We start from the raw sequence: 17,985 nt of genomic DNA, 5'->3' as shown, positions 1-17,985 counted from the left end.
TAGTTCCCGCAGATGGAAGGAGATCACTGCTGCCGTTGCCAAGCACATCTGATATATAACTGATGACTGACACAAAATTACACAAACAATTTTATATTGATATGTATATCGGTATAGGGATATAAAATTAGCTATATTGGGATATGAAATTTTGGTCATTTCACCCAGCCCTATTTGCACCTGCCACTCTTACTAAATCAACTGCAAACCATAGTTCATCCCATGCACACGCAAATTACACAGATTTGCACATGCAAATTAATACATGTCAATTGAAATTAAGGGATTATACTCAAAATGTAACCCTATCAGAGTGCTACTACACGACCAAGCTAGTTGCACAATAAAAAGATGCCCAAACCATCACAGAATTGGCTCCTTACTAAACTGGGTGGAATGTAACAAAAAAAAAAAAACATAATTAAGATTAAAAGTTTTTATATATAGTATGTGGTGATGGTAAGCTACATACAGTATGTAACCACAACTATACAAGGGCAGACTGGCTAACTAGTTAAAACCGACTGTTAAACTGTTAAAATTCCTAAAATAAGTTATTTATTCATTTACCAAGAAGCCATCACGTATGGCTACCGCTGGTAGTCTGTTCCCTACACTGCTTTGCACTAGCACTGGGTCATTGAATTTGTCAGACCTGACAAGTTTTACCTTTAACATGTACCAGTACACATTAGTGTCACCTATGACTTGCTTATTAAGGCAGGGATGGGACTTTAACACGTTAATTTTGGTTTGGTTTTATACATCAAAATGAACACATGTAGTCGCTATTAAAAGAAAAAGTGACAAAATGTCTGGTGACTTTTTGTAGTGATTTACGGGCTTTTGTTGAATGACGTGAATCTGTAGTTTCATCTGTTACTAGGAGTAGCGTAAGCCTCTCCCGCATCCAAAAGTACAAGAATGTTTGTGACTGCATCCAGCTTTAAGCTGGAGTCAGGCAGGAAGTGATCACCTCCTTTGCATGACCAAACTGAAGTTGACACTGGCTGATCCCACTTTGGTTCAGTACTATATAAATACCTTATATTAATCTAAAGGGTGGATGAAAACATTTTTAAAAGTTAAAAGTACTGCAACATCCCATAAATTAGAGCTAACTACTTAAAGCTTAGAGTTTGAGCTAACCCTAACACTGACAGCTGAAGCTGCTAAAGTATTTAATACACTTAATACACTTAAATACTTGAAATTAGGGATGCCACTTAAAACTGACCAGAGGTTTTCTTTTTTTCTTTTTTTTTCTTTGACTGTTTTAAAATTAAATTGATTTTTCCAGACATTAAAAGAGCTTGAGTTTACAATATTAATGTCTGTGTATATTCTATTTCACTCATTCACTAATATCTGTTGGGATGGTTGAGATCAAGCGGCAACCTCCGGCGGTTAAAAGTAAAGCCTATGCGAAAGTGCATAAAACTGCAGTTCCCCCTTACTCCACTAGGGGCTGCAAAAGAGACAATCCCCACAGACTCACATATTAAAAAGGCCAACTTCATGGCAGAAATAAACATGTTTACAGCCTGGTTCAAAAATCCATTTTTGGTTTAATAGGTCAGGTTTACTTTCATGACAACTGTGGGGGGAGTGAATTTTTTTCTAACTTGCCTGTTTAAAAGTAATCTAATCTTGAAGTTTGGCATATTTAGTGGCGTGTCCTTTTGAGTTACAGGTACCAATCTCCCACTTCAAGTCAGAAGAACGTAGAGCAACCGCAGTTTTTAGCCGGTTAACTACGCGGCTTAGCTCACTTACCTCTGTCAGCTGGTTAGTTATCTCTGGGTTAGCCCGGTTAGCTTTTAGCTACAGAAAGCTCGGAGTTCGCTCAATGTCAATCATCCACCATGACGCTCACAGCCCCCCTCTCAGCTCCACCTCTCTGCCCATATATCTATTTTCCATATGGGCATGACTCTGCCAAGATGGCGATGGTAGGAACCACCCACCGAGCTTCAATTCAGCTCTTCATAAACCTATGAGTGACATCACGGAGGCTCCGTCCATCTTTCTATATACAGTCTATGGTTGACATCTGAGGGGGTTTTTTTTCAGCTGCTGTCTACCACAGGTCCTTGTGGTGCGCAGTCTGCAGGAAGGCAGAATCTGCGACAAGTGTGTGGCTACACACCTGTTTCTCATCTAGATCATCAGGGGAGGATAAAAGGAGTGTTCTGCCAGCCCTTCAGTGCCTGACTGTTAGCCCTCATAGTAAATTCAGACCTTCTGAATTATTGTCTGAGGTCTTTAGTGCCAATGCTAATCTGTGCAACTCATCCCTATTTCTTTCTTTAAAAGACTTACTTCTAGATCATCTAACATTGAGACTCCCTGGCCTTTACATCCATCCCTTCTCTGTTGATGGGAATCTTAGATATCCTTAAACACACAATTGGATCAAATTTCCTCTTTCCCCGACTGAAGCTACACCTTTTTGCCCTCCATGATTCACCATCTCAAGTATAAATAACACTGCTGTTTGAAATGCTTATGATGAAGTTGATCTATGATTAAAGTTTGATATGGAGTAAAAATGAAATGTCTGAGGAATCATGATGCTGTGTGGCTTCAATTCCCCATCTCACCATCTGTGTCGCCACTTTCTCATCTCCAAAGACAGTGTACATATGGGTCAGACTTTGCGTGAGGGATTTTTTTTTTTTTTATAAATCACAAACGTGTGAAAAGTGACTAGCACTATTTTGTGCATAAGCACAGAGGTTAACAATGAGAGCCCAGGTTTTCCTATATTTTTATGAAAGCATTACTTTAAATACGCATTTTCTAGGAAAATGTCACCACTCAACCGATTTTGTTACCAAAGCTCAAACAATTTGTACAACTATTTGGAAGCCAAGAACTTTAAAAACCATGAGTCTTGGCTATTACAATAGGTACAGAATATCTGCAGAGAATGTAAATGTCAAATAGGAGCCAGTGGGATTAGTTTCCAATCACTTGTGAAATTAGAAGGTTAAAATATCACCTGTTTCCTTTTTTGTTGTCCAACTACTGTTGTACTTAAGCAAAATATAACATCAAGAAAAATGTTAATTCATACCACTCGACATTTCCAAGACATCCAAACAGTTGCCTTATTCCTTCTCCTGATATTGCCACATCTTCAAGGTCCAGAGATATTTTCCTTTCCTTTGACTGAGTGACCACATAGGCCACGGCACAGCAAGTGTAAGGATCCAGATTCTCTCTTCTAAGGTCAAGAGCAAAGTCCAGTTTTTCCAGAAGGTAGATGCATGCTTCAGGACACTGGGACTCATACATGCACTGACATAAGAACAGCAGGTCAACGTCGAGCCCACTGTCCGCAGTGTCAGCCACAGACAAAAATGTGGTAATCATCTCTTCAAAGAACCACTTGCATGTTTTGTTGAGCTCCTCAACTGGAATCAGACAGCTCATCCAACTGGGGCTCTTTTCTTTCAACAATCGACACATGAAAGGAATTAGATTTTTCATGTGTTTCTTCTCCTCAGTGAGGCACTGCTGAAAAACCTCCCGGATTTTATCATGATAATTCAAAAGCCACAGAGCTGCAAAAAACTCCTGAACTGTGTAGTGGAGAAATGCGTGCGTCGTTATTGTTTCATTGACGTCAACTTTGATATCAAGTGTTTTCAGGAAAGAAAAGACACAGCTGTCTTCACAGACCAGTTTCTCCAGGTTTACGCTTCTTTTCTGAGTTGCATGAAAAGCAGCTTCAGCCAGAGACAGCATTTCTTTACTCCTGGATTCGAGGAAGGAATTCAGATGTTTGTTTGTTGTTTTGTTGCTGTTTGTCTTAAGGCAGAAACAAACAATACTAATGTATATTTCTGTTATGGTTCTTGGCTGTGTTAAGACTTCTGATGAAAAGCAGGCAGCCACCATCAATGCGTACATCGGGACATGGCAAAGAGTTAACAACTCTACACTGCTCAAAACCTTCTCCGGATCTTTACAAAATATTGCAGACAAGTATGTTTTTATGGTCTTCTCACTAAAGCCTTTCACCTCCACTCTGAGACACTCAGGAAGGGAAAGGTCATCTTCGTCATCTGGTAGACATGTCATGATGATCTTTGCATTGGGCAGGTCTTTTTCTATGAGTCTCTGAACAACTGATGAAGAGATTTCTGTGAGTCCATCAAAAATTATTGTAACATTATCAGAGTTCTTCTTCATGTCCTGTAAGACCTCGTCTTTGTCTTCATCTGGTTCACTGTACACAGCGAAAAGAAGATCTTCTAAGCTCCTGGTGAATGGGATCTGCTCCATTTCCCTCATGTCAAAGTAAAACATGTAGTCCAGCTCTTCGCTCTCTTTTTCTGACCAAAGTCTCAGCATTTCAAGAGTCAGTCCCGTCTTTCCAATTCCAGGTTTCCCAACTAAAAGTATGTCTTTATCCGTTTTCAGAAGATTACTGAGAGAGATTTCAGGTTTGTCTTCAGGGATGTATGTCCTGAGCTTTTTAGGGCGACTCAGTTTGCTTTTCTTGCTTTTAAGTTTCTTTATTTTTGATGGACCAAGCCTCCCTTGGGTTTCCAAAACAAGTGAATTGTAAGACAGAACAGGCTCCTTGTTTTCTTCAAAAAGAGTTCTGCTGGACATCCAAAACTCATTTGATAGTTTTTGAGCTTTAGACTTTAATTTTTTGTGATATTTGTGACATGGCTTCGGTCCTGTAATAAAAACAGTTGGAAAATAAATAAATGTGCATGTCTACGTGTGTCCTCTTAAAAATGGAGATTTGTTTTTACATTGACACACTCATTAAAGAAATTATAAAATATTTATTGTACACAAACTACAGATGTCACATAAATAATTTATATGATAAAAAATACCTTTTAAAATGTTGTCATTCGTTTCCATGTCTTCCTTGAAAGAATAGCAGCTGATCCAGTGATGCACATCAAACCTTTGGGTCTCACTAGAAGCTTCTTGCCTCCCCAAAGTCCTCTTTCTCGTCATATAAATAATGTTGAGTAACTTGTAACATGCTTGTTCCCCATCATGAATGATGAAATCCAGCATTTTTCTGTTTTTATCATTGTCATCTTTTTCTGCCAGTATTTGTCTGACAGCTTCATCACTGAGAACTCTTTGCTGATGCAGATTGTCCAGGATCACAGAGAGACCCGTTAGTTCTCTCACAAGGTTACTTTTGGCATTACTGACATAATGTAAAGCAGACTGTGTTGTACAAGCCATGATTCCTGACTTCAGTGTGCTCTGCACACAAACCCAACTTCACTGATCTGGAGAAAGAGAAATCACATTAAACAAATTTTGACTTTGACATTGGGGGTTTTTTTTGCAGCCACCGACCGACTGTTTTAAAGGTTAAAAAAAGAAAAAGATTAATCAACCATAATAAAATACTTTTAAAAAAAAACAGTGTGTCTGAGATGATTTCTACAAGTAAGACATTTGGAAATAAAATTATTTAACATTTATTAGTCTTTGGGGATTTACAAAACTTGGTTATAAACACTACAGTGACAGATTAACAACCTCTTGTTGAACTACACTTACTGAACACAGTCTGTGACTGTATGGGAACTCTGCATATAGCTTCATGCAGAGGTAGCAGATTACTGACTGTAGGTACAACAACATTTTTAACTGGAAAAATTAAAGAAGATATCAAAGTTGTTTTCACTTGTCCAATAAGAATGCTACATGATAGTTTAAAGGAGCTGCTTGACTAATTCAACAACCTCTGCCATGGATTCTGGATCCCTTGAGTAAAACAAGATCAGGACATTTCAAACCTAAATATCATCTTCCAGCCAGACCTTTAAGTATTTGTGATGACTCCAGTCTAAAATGGTATCTCAGTGGGATGAACTTACACATTGGCCTCAAATGTTTCTACTGATGATTCACTCCATCAGCAGTTAGAACATCTCAATGCTTTGATTTTCCTAACAGGAGAGAAAAAAGAACATACACTGAATAAGACTTAAAAATCAACTGAAATGATCACTTCATTGTTGGGCCACTAATTAGACAAGTATTAACATTGTGGAGTCACTGTAGATCAAAGGTGTCAAACTCCAGTCCTGGAGGGCCAGTATCTGGCAGCATTTTGTTGTTTCTCTCCACCAACACATCTAATTCAAATCAAATGCATCCAGCAGCTTCTTGTCAACTTATTTATGAAATTCAGTCAGGTATGTTGGAGCATGGAGACAACAAAAACCTGCAGAATACCGACCCTCGAGGACTGGAGTTCGACACCTGTGCTGTAGCCTCGACCTAAACAGGAAGTAGCAAATAATGTTTAGTAAAGCATTTTATCACCAAATGAAGAGAATACACAGTTACTCAACGTTTGTATTTATACTAACAAGTAATCCAGGCACCCTTCCAGCTTCTCAGGAGAGTTTTTTGGCTTGTGAATGGAAAAAACCTGTTATTGATCAGTGCCTTGGTGAGGAAATACTAATGAGTTGTATTTTGTCTCCGGGCTGCATGGAGAGGTGCTACATTATAGGACTCGATTGTATTAGAAAAATAATACCATTTGTACATCTTGTTTGTTTAAGAAAATATTACTTGTAGCCTAAAGAGTATTATTTAAAAGCTTACTGAGATATTAAATGATTTATAAAATGATACAAGAAATAATATTTCCCAAAAGTTAAGAAGAAAATTAAGAAATACTGCAAACAAAAAAGCATTTAAAACATGTAAATATATGTAATGTCAAAAAAAAAATAGACTAAAAATATTTGGCAAAAAGGCCAGAGAAAATGATTAATGTTCAGTTTGTATTCATGCTGACCTGAAAAAAGCTTCTGGTACAACATATCACAGCTGGCTGTTTGAGAAACTAGAGAATTATGGGATGTGTGGGGTATTCATGCTTGGTTAAACCTTATTTAACAAACAGACATCATTGTGTGCTATAAAAGATTTTGTGTCAGGATTTTGTAAGATTAACCATGGAGCACCTCAACAATCCGTGAATGGTCTGAAGTTGTTCATACTGTATATTAATGATATACACTGCTCAAAAAAATAAAGGTAACACTAAAGCAACACGTTGTAGATCTGACTGAATGAAACATTTTTTATTAAATACTTTGTTCTTTCCATAGTTGAATGTGCTGACAACAAAATCACACACAAATTATCAATGAAAATCAAATGTATCAACCCATGGAGGCCTGGATTTGGAGTCATACTCAAAATGAAAGTGGAAAAACACACTACAGGCTGATCCAACTTTGATGTAATGTCTTTTAAAGAAGTCAAAATGAGGTTCAGTAGTGTGTGTGGCCTCCGTGTGCCTGTATGACCTCCCGACAACGCCTTGGCATGCTCCTGATGAGGCAGTAGATGTTCTCCTGAGGGATCTCCTCCCAGACCTGGACTAAAGCATCCGCCAACTCCTGGACAGTCTGTGGTGCAACTTGGCATTGGTGGATGGAGCGAGATATGATGTCCTAGATGTGTTCAATTGAATTCAGGTCTGGGGAACCGGCAGGCCAGTCCATAACATCAATGCCTCTATGTTGTAGGAACTGCTGACACACTCCAGACACATGAGGTCTAGCATTGTCTTGCATTAGGAGGAACCCAGGACCAACTGCACAAGCATATGGTCTCACAAGGGGTCTGAGGATCTCATCTCGGTACCTAATGGCAGTCAGGCTACCTCTGGCGAGCACATGGAGGGCTGTGCGGCCCTCCAAAGAAATGCCACCCCACACCATTACTGCCCCACTGCCAAACCGGTCAAGCTGGAGGATGTTGCAGGCAGCGGAACGTTCTCCACTGTGTCTCCAGACTCTGTCACGTCTGTCACATGAGCTCAGTGTGAACCTGCTTTCATCTGTGAAGACCACAGTGCGCCATTGATGAATTTGCCAATCTTGGTGTTCTCTGGCAAATGTCAAACGTCCTGCATGGTGTTGGACTGTAAGTACAACCCCCACCTGTGGACGTCAGGCTCTCACACCACCCTCATGGAGTCCGTTTCTGACTGAGCAGACACATGCACATTTTTGGCCTGCTGGAGCTCATTTTGCAGGGCTCTGGCAGTGCTCCTCCTGTTCCTCCTTGGACAAATAAGGAGGTAGCGGTCCTGCTGCTGGGTTGTTGCCCTCCCTCGGCCACCTCCACATCTCCTGATGTACTGGCCTGTCTCCTGGTAGCGCCTCCATGATCTGGACACTACGCTGACAGACACAGCAAACCTTCTTGCCACAGCTTGCATTGATGTGCCATCCTGGATGAGCTGCACTACCTGAGCCACTTGTGTGGGTTGTAGATTCCGTCTCATGCTCCCACTAGAGTGAAAGCACCGCCAGCATTCAAAAGTTACCAAACCATCAGCCAGAAAGCATCGGAACTGAGAAGTGGTCTGTGGTCACCACCTGCAGAACCACTCCTTTATTGGGTGCGTCTTTCCAATTGCCTATAATTTCCACCTGTTGTCTATTCCATTTGCACAACAGCATGTGGAATTGATTGTCAGTCAGTGTTGCTTCCTAAGTGGACAGTTCGATTTCACAGAAGTGTGGTTGACTTGAAATTACATTGTGTTGTTTAAGTGTTCCTTTTATTTATTTATTTTTAGCAGTGTATTTCATGTGACACCGTCCTTTATCTTGTGCAAAAACCACAATCTTAAAGATTTAATTTGCTGAGGGAAAACATTGGAGGAACTTTAGGGCAGAGCTGAAAGTGAGATGTGAACAATGAAATGTTGGATTGATAATGTAAAAATCATTCTGAATGGCAAGACAAATGCATCTATGGTTTTCAGAAGTCAGGAGAAAATAATAAAGATTGTAAACTAAAATTTATAATGGTGACATTGATGTTCACACAACAAAGTTCCTTGGTGTTGGAGTTGACCATAAAGTATTGAGACATGATTAAATCAAGGGTAAACTTTCTAAATCTATTGGAATTCTTCATTAAATTAAGGAAAGTCTAATTATAAAACACTTCAAAACAATAAGTAATCCAATAATTTTATTGCAGAAATGTGTTTTTCAGCATCAGTCATAAAGCTGATCATTTTCACATAACTCCTCGAGTCTCCTTATGAAATTTAATCGGTTTTATACAAAACTGTGCCAATAATGCTCCAAATCAAACAAAGGTCACTCAGAGATTGAGTTGTGAAAGTCACAGATATTTTTCAACACACTGATTTGGAACAATGTTTGAGGGATACAGCACGTATGACCTTTTCTCCTTTATTCATAAGTTTTGAGTGGTAAAATAAAACTTACTTTTAATATGAATGTAGCCATGGCATATGTAGGTGTGAATAAATCCAAACCTTTAACCTAAAAAACACCAATAAGACTTTTATTTTGCTTGTTGTTGTTTTTCATTATTTGAAAAGTTGCTTTTTTGCACCTTATGTTCTTATATTTGGTTTTAAATGTGTTTCTTTGTATGCATATGTTTGCACCATGTTGGTTTGTTTTAAGCACTTGAAGTTACTTTTGTCAGATGTACATAAAGATACACAGAATGACTACTGAAACACCTCCTCTAAACACTTAACTGTCTGGAGCAGAGCAAAAAAAAATTTGAATGGGAACGGAAGGTTTAACGTCCTGCGGCGTATAAATGAGGCCCAGGTTTTATTTTCTTATATCTATCCTATGCTCTGCCACTTAAATGTTTGTAAATGACTTCTCTATTATTTTTCACACGTGCTACCACACAGTGAGCACAGTATTAATGATGGATGCAGCTTTGCTCTCCCCACCATGACATGGCAGCTGTAATAATCATAATGATTATTTAACAAGGTGACCATCATGTAGTCTGATGTTGGCCCCTGTTGGATATCGGCAGGGAGGATATTTTATTTCCATCGTATTTATTCTGACTCCTGGTATGATGGAGCTGAAAGATATGTTTTTTCTTTTTATTTACATGCAGTGAAGACACAGAGGTTAGGGAAAATTGTGTCTGTGTATAACTGTGTGAAATAAAATGAATGGGTTTTTAATATTCTATGTTAATATTTCGGTGTGTGAAAACCTGATTTAATCAGCTTTTTTTTTTAAAAAGTATGCAAAGCACTTTGTGTTGCCTTTGGCATGGAAGTGCTTTATAAAGTTTGATTTGATCTATTTGTATTACAATTTTTGATTACTCTTAAAGTGCAGCTATTTACACCTACAATCTATGCGATGATCTGATATTTTTATAACTTGTATTTGCAGATTTTAGTCCAGCACATCTCACGCCACCTCCCGTGGGCTCACCATCTGCGGGAGGAGCCGTAGGGGTCGGGTGCAATGTGAGCTGGGCGGCAGCAAGGGGCGGGGACCCTGGCGGTCCGATCCCCGGCTGCAGAAGCTGGCTCTAGGGACGTGGAACGTCACCTCTCTGGTGGGGAAGGAGCCTGAGCTTGTGCGCGAGGTTGAGCGGTTCCGACTAGATATAGTTGGACTCACCTCGACGCATGGCTTGGGCTCTGGAACCAGTACCCTCGAGAGGGGCTGGACCTTCTTCCACTCTGGAGTTGCTCATGGTGAGAGGCGCCGAGCAGGTGTGGGCATTCTCATCAGCCCCCAGCTTGGTGCCTGCACGTTGGGGTTTACCCCGGTGGATGAAAGGGTAGTTTCCCTCCGCCTCCGGGTGGGGGGACGGGTCCTGACTGTTGTCTGTGCTTATGCACCGAACAGCAGTTCAGAGTACCCACCCTTTCTGGAGTCCTTGGAGGGAGTGCTGGAGGGTGCTCCTTCTGGGGACTCCATTGTTCTGCTGGGGGACTTCAATGCTCACGTGGGCAATGACAGTGAGACCTGGAGGGGAGTGATTGGGAGGCATGGTCCCCCCCCTCTGAACCCAAATGGTGTTTTGTTATTGGACTTCTGTGCTCGTCATGGATTGTCTATAACGAACACCATGTTCCAGCATAAGAGTGTCCATATGTACACCTGGCATCAGGATTCCCTGGGCCGCAGTTCAATGATCGACTTTGTAGTCGTATCGTCGGACCTGCGGCCACATGCCTTGGACACTCGGGTGAAGAGGGGGGCGGAGCTGTCAACTGATCACCACCTGGTGGTGAGTTGGCTCAGATGGTGGGGGAGGAAGCCGGTCAGAGCTGGCAGGCCCAAACGTGTTGTGAGGGTCTGCTGGGAACGTCTGGCTGAGTCCCCTGTCAGAGCGAGCTTCAACTCCCACCTTCAGCAGAGCTTCGAACATGTCCCGAGTGAGGGACATTGAGTCCGAATGGGCTGTGTTCCGTGCCTCTATTGCTGAGGCGGCCAGCCGGAGCTGTGGCTGTAAGGTAGTTGGTGCCTGTCAGGACTCGTTGGTGGACACCAGCAGTGAGGGATGCTGTCAAGCTGAAGGAGTCCTATCGAGCCTTCTTGGCCTGTGGGACTCTGGGGGCAGCTGATGGGTACCGGCGGGCTAAGCGGCATGCGGCTTCGGCTGTTGCCGAGGCAAAAATTCGGGCATGGGAGGAGTTCGGCGAGGCCATGGAGAAAGACTTCCGGACGGCTTCGAGGAGATTCTGGTCCACCATCCGGCGGCTCAGGAGGGGGAAGCAGTGCTCCATCAATACTGTGTACAGTGGAGGTGGGGAGCTGCTGACCTCAACTTGGGACGTTGTGGGTCGGTGGTGGGAATACTTCGAAGACCTCCTCAATCCTACCAACATGTCTTCCCATGAGGGAGCAGAGCTGGTGGACTCAGGGGTGGACTCTCCTATCTCTGGGGCTGAAGTCGCTGAGGTGGTCAAAAAGCTCCTTGGCGGCAAGGCCCCGGGGGTGGATGAGATCCGCCCGGAGTTCCTTAAGGCTCTGGATGCTGTGGGGCTGTCCTGGCTGACACGCCTCTGCAGCATCGCATGGACATCGGGGGCAGTACCGCTGGATTGGCAGACCGGGGTGGTGGTCCCCCTTTTTAAGAAGGGGGACCGGAGGGTGTGTTCCAATTACAGGGGAATCACACTCCTCAGCCTCCCTGGTAAGGTCTATTCAGGAGTCCTGGAGAGGAGGGTCCGCCGGATAGTCGAATCCCGGATTGAGGAGGAGCAGTGTGGTTTTCGTCCTGGTCGCGGAACAATGGACCAGCTCTATACCCTCTCTGGGGTCCTGGAGGGGGCATGGGAGTTTGCCCAACCAGTCTACATGTGCTTTGTGGACCTGGAGAAGGCATTCGACCGTGTCCCCCGGGGGCTCCTGTGGTGGGTACTCCGGGAGTATGGGGTACTGGACCCCCTTGTACGAGCTGTCCGGTCCCTGTACGACAGGTGTCAGAGCTTGGTCCGCATTGCCGGTAGTAAGTCGGATCCGTTTCCGGTGAGGGTTGGACTCCGCCAAGGCTGCCCTTTATCACCGATTCTGTTCATAACTTATATGGACAGAATTTCTAGGCGCAGCCGAGGTGTTGAGGGGATCCGACTTGGTGGCCTCAGGATTGGGTCCCTGCTTTTTGCGGATGACGTGGTCCTGTTGGCTTCATCTGGTCGTGATCTCCAGCTCTCACTTGAGCGATTCGCGGCCGAGTGTGAAGCGGCTGGGATGAGAATCAGCACCTCCAAATCTGAGACCATGGTCCTCAGCCGGAATAGGGTGGATTGCCCTCTCCGGGTCGGGGGTCAGGTCCTGCCTCAAGTGGAGGAGTTTAAATATCTCGGGATCTTGTTCACGAGTAAGGGAAGGATGGAGCGCCAGATCGACAGACGGATCGGTGCGGAGTCTGCAGTAATGCGGACTCTGCGCCAGTCTGTCGTGGTGAAGAAGGAGCTGAGCCAGAAGGTGAAGCTCTCGATCTACCAGTCGATCTACGTTCCTACCCTCACCTATGGTCATGAGCTGTGGGTCGTGACCGAAAGAACGAGATCTCGTATACAGGCGGCTGAAATGAGTTTCCTCCGCAGGGTGGCCGGGCTCGCCCTTAGAGATAGGGTGAGGAGCTCGGTCATCCGGGAGGGGCTCAGAGTAGAGCCGCTGCTCCTTCGCATCGAGAGGAACCAGTTGAAGTGGCTCGGGCATCTGGTCAGGATGCCTCCTGGACGCCTCCCTGGTGAGGTGTTCCAGGCACGACCCAGGACAGGCTGGAGGGATTACATCTCTCGGCTGGCCTGGGAACGCCTCGGGATCCCCCCCGCAGAGTTGGCAAATGTGGCTGGGGAGAGGGAAGTCTGGGCTTCCCTGCTTAGGCTGCTGCCCCCGCGACCCGACCCCGGATAAGCGGCAGAAGATGGATGGATGGATGGATGGACATCTCACGCCATGCGCAGCACCAGCAGTCTACTGATGTCTAAAAGTCAGTGTTGGAGCAGACTGACCCTACAATACAGGCAACAACTGGAACACAGCTGTCATCAAGGACTTTCCACCCTCTCTTCAGAAATACAGGTTTGTCGTTTGTTTGATTAATTTTACATACAGAAAATTATTATAAATCAAACACATTATACATTCTTATTGGAAGCTAAGAGGCACTTTTATTGCTTGTTCTGATGTCAATATCTGGTTCTGTGCAGAAAAGGAACCCAGACGACAGCAGTGAAGGTAACATCGCAGCCAGTCTGGAGAAAGATGATGATGATGATGAAGACAGTTTCTTTTGAGGATTGTTCATCCGGCTCCAGAACCACAAGAGTCCACATAAAACTCAGAAAACTCAGCTACTGTATTAACAGAATCAATAATTAAGAGTGTAAATGATCATTTTTATTTTATTACATTAAAAATGAGCATTGATTTTCTGTACACTAATAAAGATATTGTGTTTTAAAGAGCTGTATTTTTTTACTTCTGCTTTACATGTTACTTTCAGAAGTTAGATGCATAAATGTGTATATGGTAAAGTTCTGTATTTACTTTAATTCAGTTGCTTTTGTCCTAAGTGACTGCAGCAAAGTTAAAATTTGTTATATGTAATATGAAATGGCAAGAACATAAATAAATAATGCTGAATTCAGAAATCTGCTGCTGTCGGGTTAGCTGCTATCACTAGCCGCTAATGTTTTTAGCATGGAGACTACTGGCCTCGCCCCCCTTCCGACTCCGGACTTCCATCGATCAATCAGCGAGCAGCTCATTAACATTATTTTAATCCATATCCAGGTTGGTGAAAATATCGCGTGAATTCTCGCGAGAAAAGTTTTATTATGAATAAAGTGACAGAAAAAGCACTTTTAAATTTTTTTTTTTGTTTAATAAGTTTTTAAACAGATATTCAAAAACCGTTAGAGGACAGCGGGCACATGAAAAGACTAGGTTATGACACCTTTAAAGAGGTGCTATTATGGTATTTGGAGTTTTCTGAGCTTTCTACAGTGTTATTGTTAAATCCTCATCAGACATGTGAACGGCACCGTTTTTTATCACCTGAACGCATGTCTGAGTTTGAGTTTCAGCACGCTCTCTGTTTGATTTCCATTGCGACAAAAAACGCGTCGTTTTAGAGAGTTTTTTCTACTTGGAAATCCTTGTGACGTCCCGTGGGATAAGGTTCGGTGATTGGTTACCTTCTACTGGTTAACAAGGGTAATGTACAAATACATCAGGCGGGTGGAAAACGTCGGATAAAGTTATTTCCAACGATGGCTGGTGAGTTTACCAAAGAGAGACATCTTGCTGCATCCGTTGCTGTGGATTGCTGTTTTCCACTTCGTTTTAGGAGAAACGAAGGAGAAATTGGCCATATCAGATAGGTACAATAGGTCTTTTTTAAAATAACTTCATTTTCTATTATCTTTATTTTTGTTGGCTTATTGATATTGTGGAACAGCTTCTCTTTAAACATCCTTCCAAGTAATTTATTGTTACATTTTTTTTCATCAATTTTCAGTTCACCAATTTTTAAATCAGGTAATTTGATAGAAACATTTGAACTTGTAAGTATATTTTTAATCATGTTTTAGTGCAAGTGGAATGGCTTTACTTATTTGATTAAATTCTCTATACGAGCATTCTAAATGAAATTTTTCTGCAAATGAATTAAATTCCAACAAATTGCCGTTTTCATCCATTAAATCTGTAACATATAAAACCTCTTTGTCATACCAATTTTGTTTGAATAAAGTCTTCCTATTAATTAATATGGTTCTATTATTCCACAAGGTGGAGCTGTGTGGCGTGAAGTTGTGGACGAACATCATTTTCCAGTAGAGCAGAATTTGTTTGTGGAAATCAGCTAGTTTGATCGGTAATTTAGTTATTTCAATGTCACATCTTAACAAAAATTCTAATCCTCCGACTTTTTGGAAAAGATATTTAGGTATGTGAAACCACATGGAATTTGGCTGTTTCAAATAAGCTTTTATCAAATTCATCTTTAGTACACCTATCATGCTTTCAAAGTCTGATGTTTTTAACCCATCGTTTTTATAGTCTTTAACCATTATTGACTTTTTAAGGTAATGTGTCTTATTTTTCCAAATGAAATTAAAGATGATTGAATTTACTTTTTTTTATCATTTGTGGGGGAACATAAAGAGATTGGCAGGGATATACTAATTTAGATAAACCTTCTGCTTTAGTTAATAGAATTATGCCAAGAATGGAGAGATCTCTCATAAGCCAATGGTTGAGAGATTTTTCATACTATCTATTTTCCCTTCAATGTTTAGTTGTTCTCTCACCTTTCTATCTTTAGACATTATTAAACCTAAGTATTTTATTTCGGACTTGACAGGGATGGAGCTTATGTTAGTCTCGGCACATGTATGTAGAGGTAGTATTTCACATTTTTTTAAGTTAGTACAAAGACCTGAAGCCTTAGTAAAGACTGATATTACATCTATGGCTTTTTCAATTAAGGATTTATCTTTTAGAAAAATGACCATGTCATCTGCAAATTGACTTATTCGGTATTCAGAATTGAAGATGGTAATTCCTTTAATTTGAGGGTGACTTACAATTAGATATGCTAGCATTTGAGTGCATAAAATAAATAATTTGGGCGAAATAGGACATCCTTGTCTAATACCTCTTGAGATCTTAAATTTAGGTAACATTCCAGAATTTAGGGAGATGTAACTGCAAATATCATTATAAAACATCTTCATAATCTTACAAAACCCTTCTCCAAAACCAAATTTTTTGAGCACTGTAAACATAAAATCATGTTCTACAGTATCAAAAGCCTTGAAAAAAATCTATGAACAACACAAGACTCTCTGATTGAATGTATGATTGGTAATCAATCATGTCTAGAATCAGTCGAATATTGTTGTGAATATATCTTCCTTTGATAAAAGCTGACTGATATTCTTGTATAAGTTTTCCAGTTACATGTTTTAGGCGATTTGCATAAACTAAAGCAAGAAGTTTGTAATCGGTGCATAATAGGGTTATTGGTCTCCAGTTGTCAATCATCAACAAATCCTTTTGTGGTTTTAGTAATAAGGTTATTAAACCTGTTTTCATAGTAGGGGATAAACTTCCTGTGTTAATACATTCTAAAAAAGCATTATATAATAATTTCTTAATTTCTTCCCAAAACAGTTTATAGAATTCCGATGTTAAACCATCAATCCCTGGTGATTTACTGTTTTTCATTTGTTTTAATGCAGTTTCTATCTCTAATATATTTAAATCTTCATCAAGTAAATGTTTGTCTTCTACATCCAGTTTTTTTATTTCTTCATCAATCTTGTTAAAAATAGTCACTGTCTGATTTATCAAATTTGGATTTATATAGGTTACTATAGAAAAGATAAATTTAGTCTTAAATTGATTTCTGATCTTCAATTATATTCTCTTTTATCCTAAGCTTAATAATTCTTTTCTTATTATGTCTTTGTTTTTCCAGTCCAAAGAAATCAGTTGAACTTTTTTCACCTCTTTCAATCCATGTAGCTCTTGACCAAACATAAGCTCCATTTGCCTTTGTTGTGTAAATGTCATCTAACTGGGATTGTAACGACTTTAATTCAGTCATGTTTTCTACAGATAGTTGAGTATTATTTGTTAATGTATTGATTTTGTCAACTAAGTCCCTTTGCTTTTGTGTACGTATGCGTGATCATTTTTTGCCTGTGTCCACTGCTGTTTGTTTTGTTCTAAACTTAAACCATTCCCATTTACTTATATCATTCATGTCTAGTTTTTCAACTTCCAAGATAAGAGACTTTACCTGGTTACAAAAATTTGCATTTTGTAAAAGGTCATTATTGAATTTTCAGGTGTTTTGAGAATTATGTTGTTGTTTGGATATTAATAAGTTTAAAGTGATCATGCAGTGGTCTGTGACCGGAGAGGCTGATATTTTACAATCTGAAATATCCTTACATAACTCACGTGAAATCAGCCAGTAATCTAATCTTGAACATTGGCCGTTTCCTGCAGAGTTATACCAAGTATACGCTTTGGGTTCAATGTTCTCCAATAATCAACTATATGTGTTGTTGCACATATGGACATTATTGTGTCACTATATAACGGTTGAGAATTCCTATGAGGTAATCGGTCTAGCCATGAGTCTGGGGCTACATTATGATCTCCTCCCACTATTACTTTGTCTGAGTTATATTTTATTTTCCAGTTATTTATGAGTTGGGTTAATTTTGCATAGAATTTCACATTTATTGTTTAGTTATTAAAGCCATAAATGCATATCAAAAGAAAGCGTTTGTCATTTATCTCCACTAACACCATTAACCAATGACCTTCGCTGTCTTTTTTGTGATCAATTATGTTACCTGGGAATCTATTAAATAATATAACTCCTGCTGATTTTGATGTTCCATGTGCAAAGAAGACGTTATCCCCCCATTGAATTTTCCAGAATTTTTCATCAGTCGTTAGAGAGTGAGTCTCTTGTAAAAAGGCGCATTGTGATTTTTGATCCTTACAAAACAAAAAAATGGCTTTACGCTTTGTATTGTTTTTCAAACCCCTAACATTCAATGACATAAAAGAAATAATGATTGTTCTGAAACTCTTTTTTTTTCTCTCTTCTTTTTCTCTAAGCAGGAGTGAACGTGTTGTCCTTAATTGTATCTTATCAATA

General features: G+C 40.7%; 1 protein-coding gene across 1 annotated transcript in view; it reads right to left on the bottom strand.

Moving 5' to 3' along the window:
- LOC306774093 (uncharacterized protein) overlaps positions 1-5,947 on the bottom strand; it is a 54,738-nt gene extending 48,791 nt beyond the window's left edge. Inside the window, exons 1-3 of the mRNA XM_079264076.1 lie at positions 5,874-5,947; positions 4,863-5,276; positions 3,080-4,697 (exon numbers count right to left, since the gene is read on the bottom strand). Coding sequence (XP_079120202.1) covers positions 3,080-4,697; positions 4,863-5,229 — 1,985 coding nt within the window. The 5' untranslated portion in view covers positions 5,230-5,276; positions 5,874-5,947. The remainder of the gene's footprint in view (positions 1-3,079; positions 4,698-4,862; positions 5,277-5,873) is intronic.
- Between the last annotated feature and the right edge of the window lie 12,038 nt (positions 5,948-17,985).

This window comes from Telmatherina bonti (genome assembly GCF_933228915.1).
Source record: "Telmatherina bonti genome assembly, chromosome: 24".
NCBI lineage: Eukaryota > Metazoa > Chordata > Actinopteri > Atheriniformes > Telmatherinidae > Telmatherina > Telmatherina bonti.
This window is presented reverse-complemented; position numbering and strand designations above follow the sequence as displayed.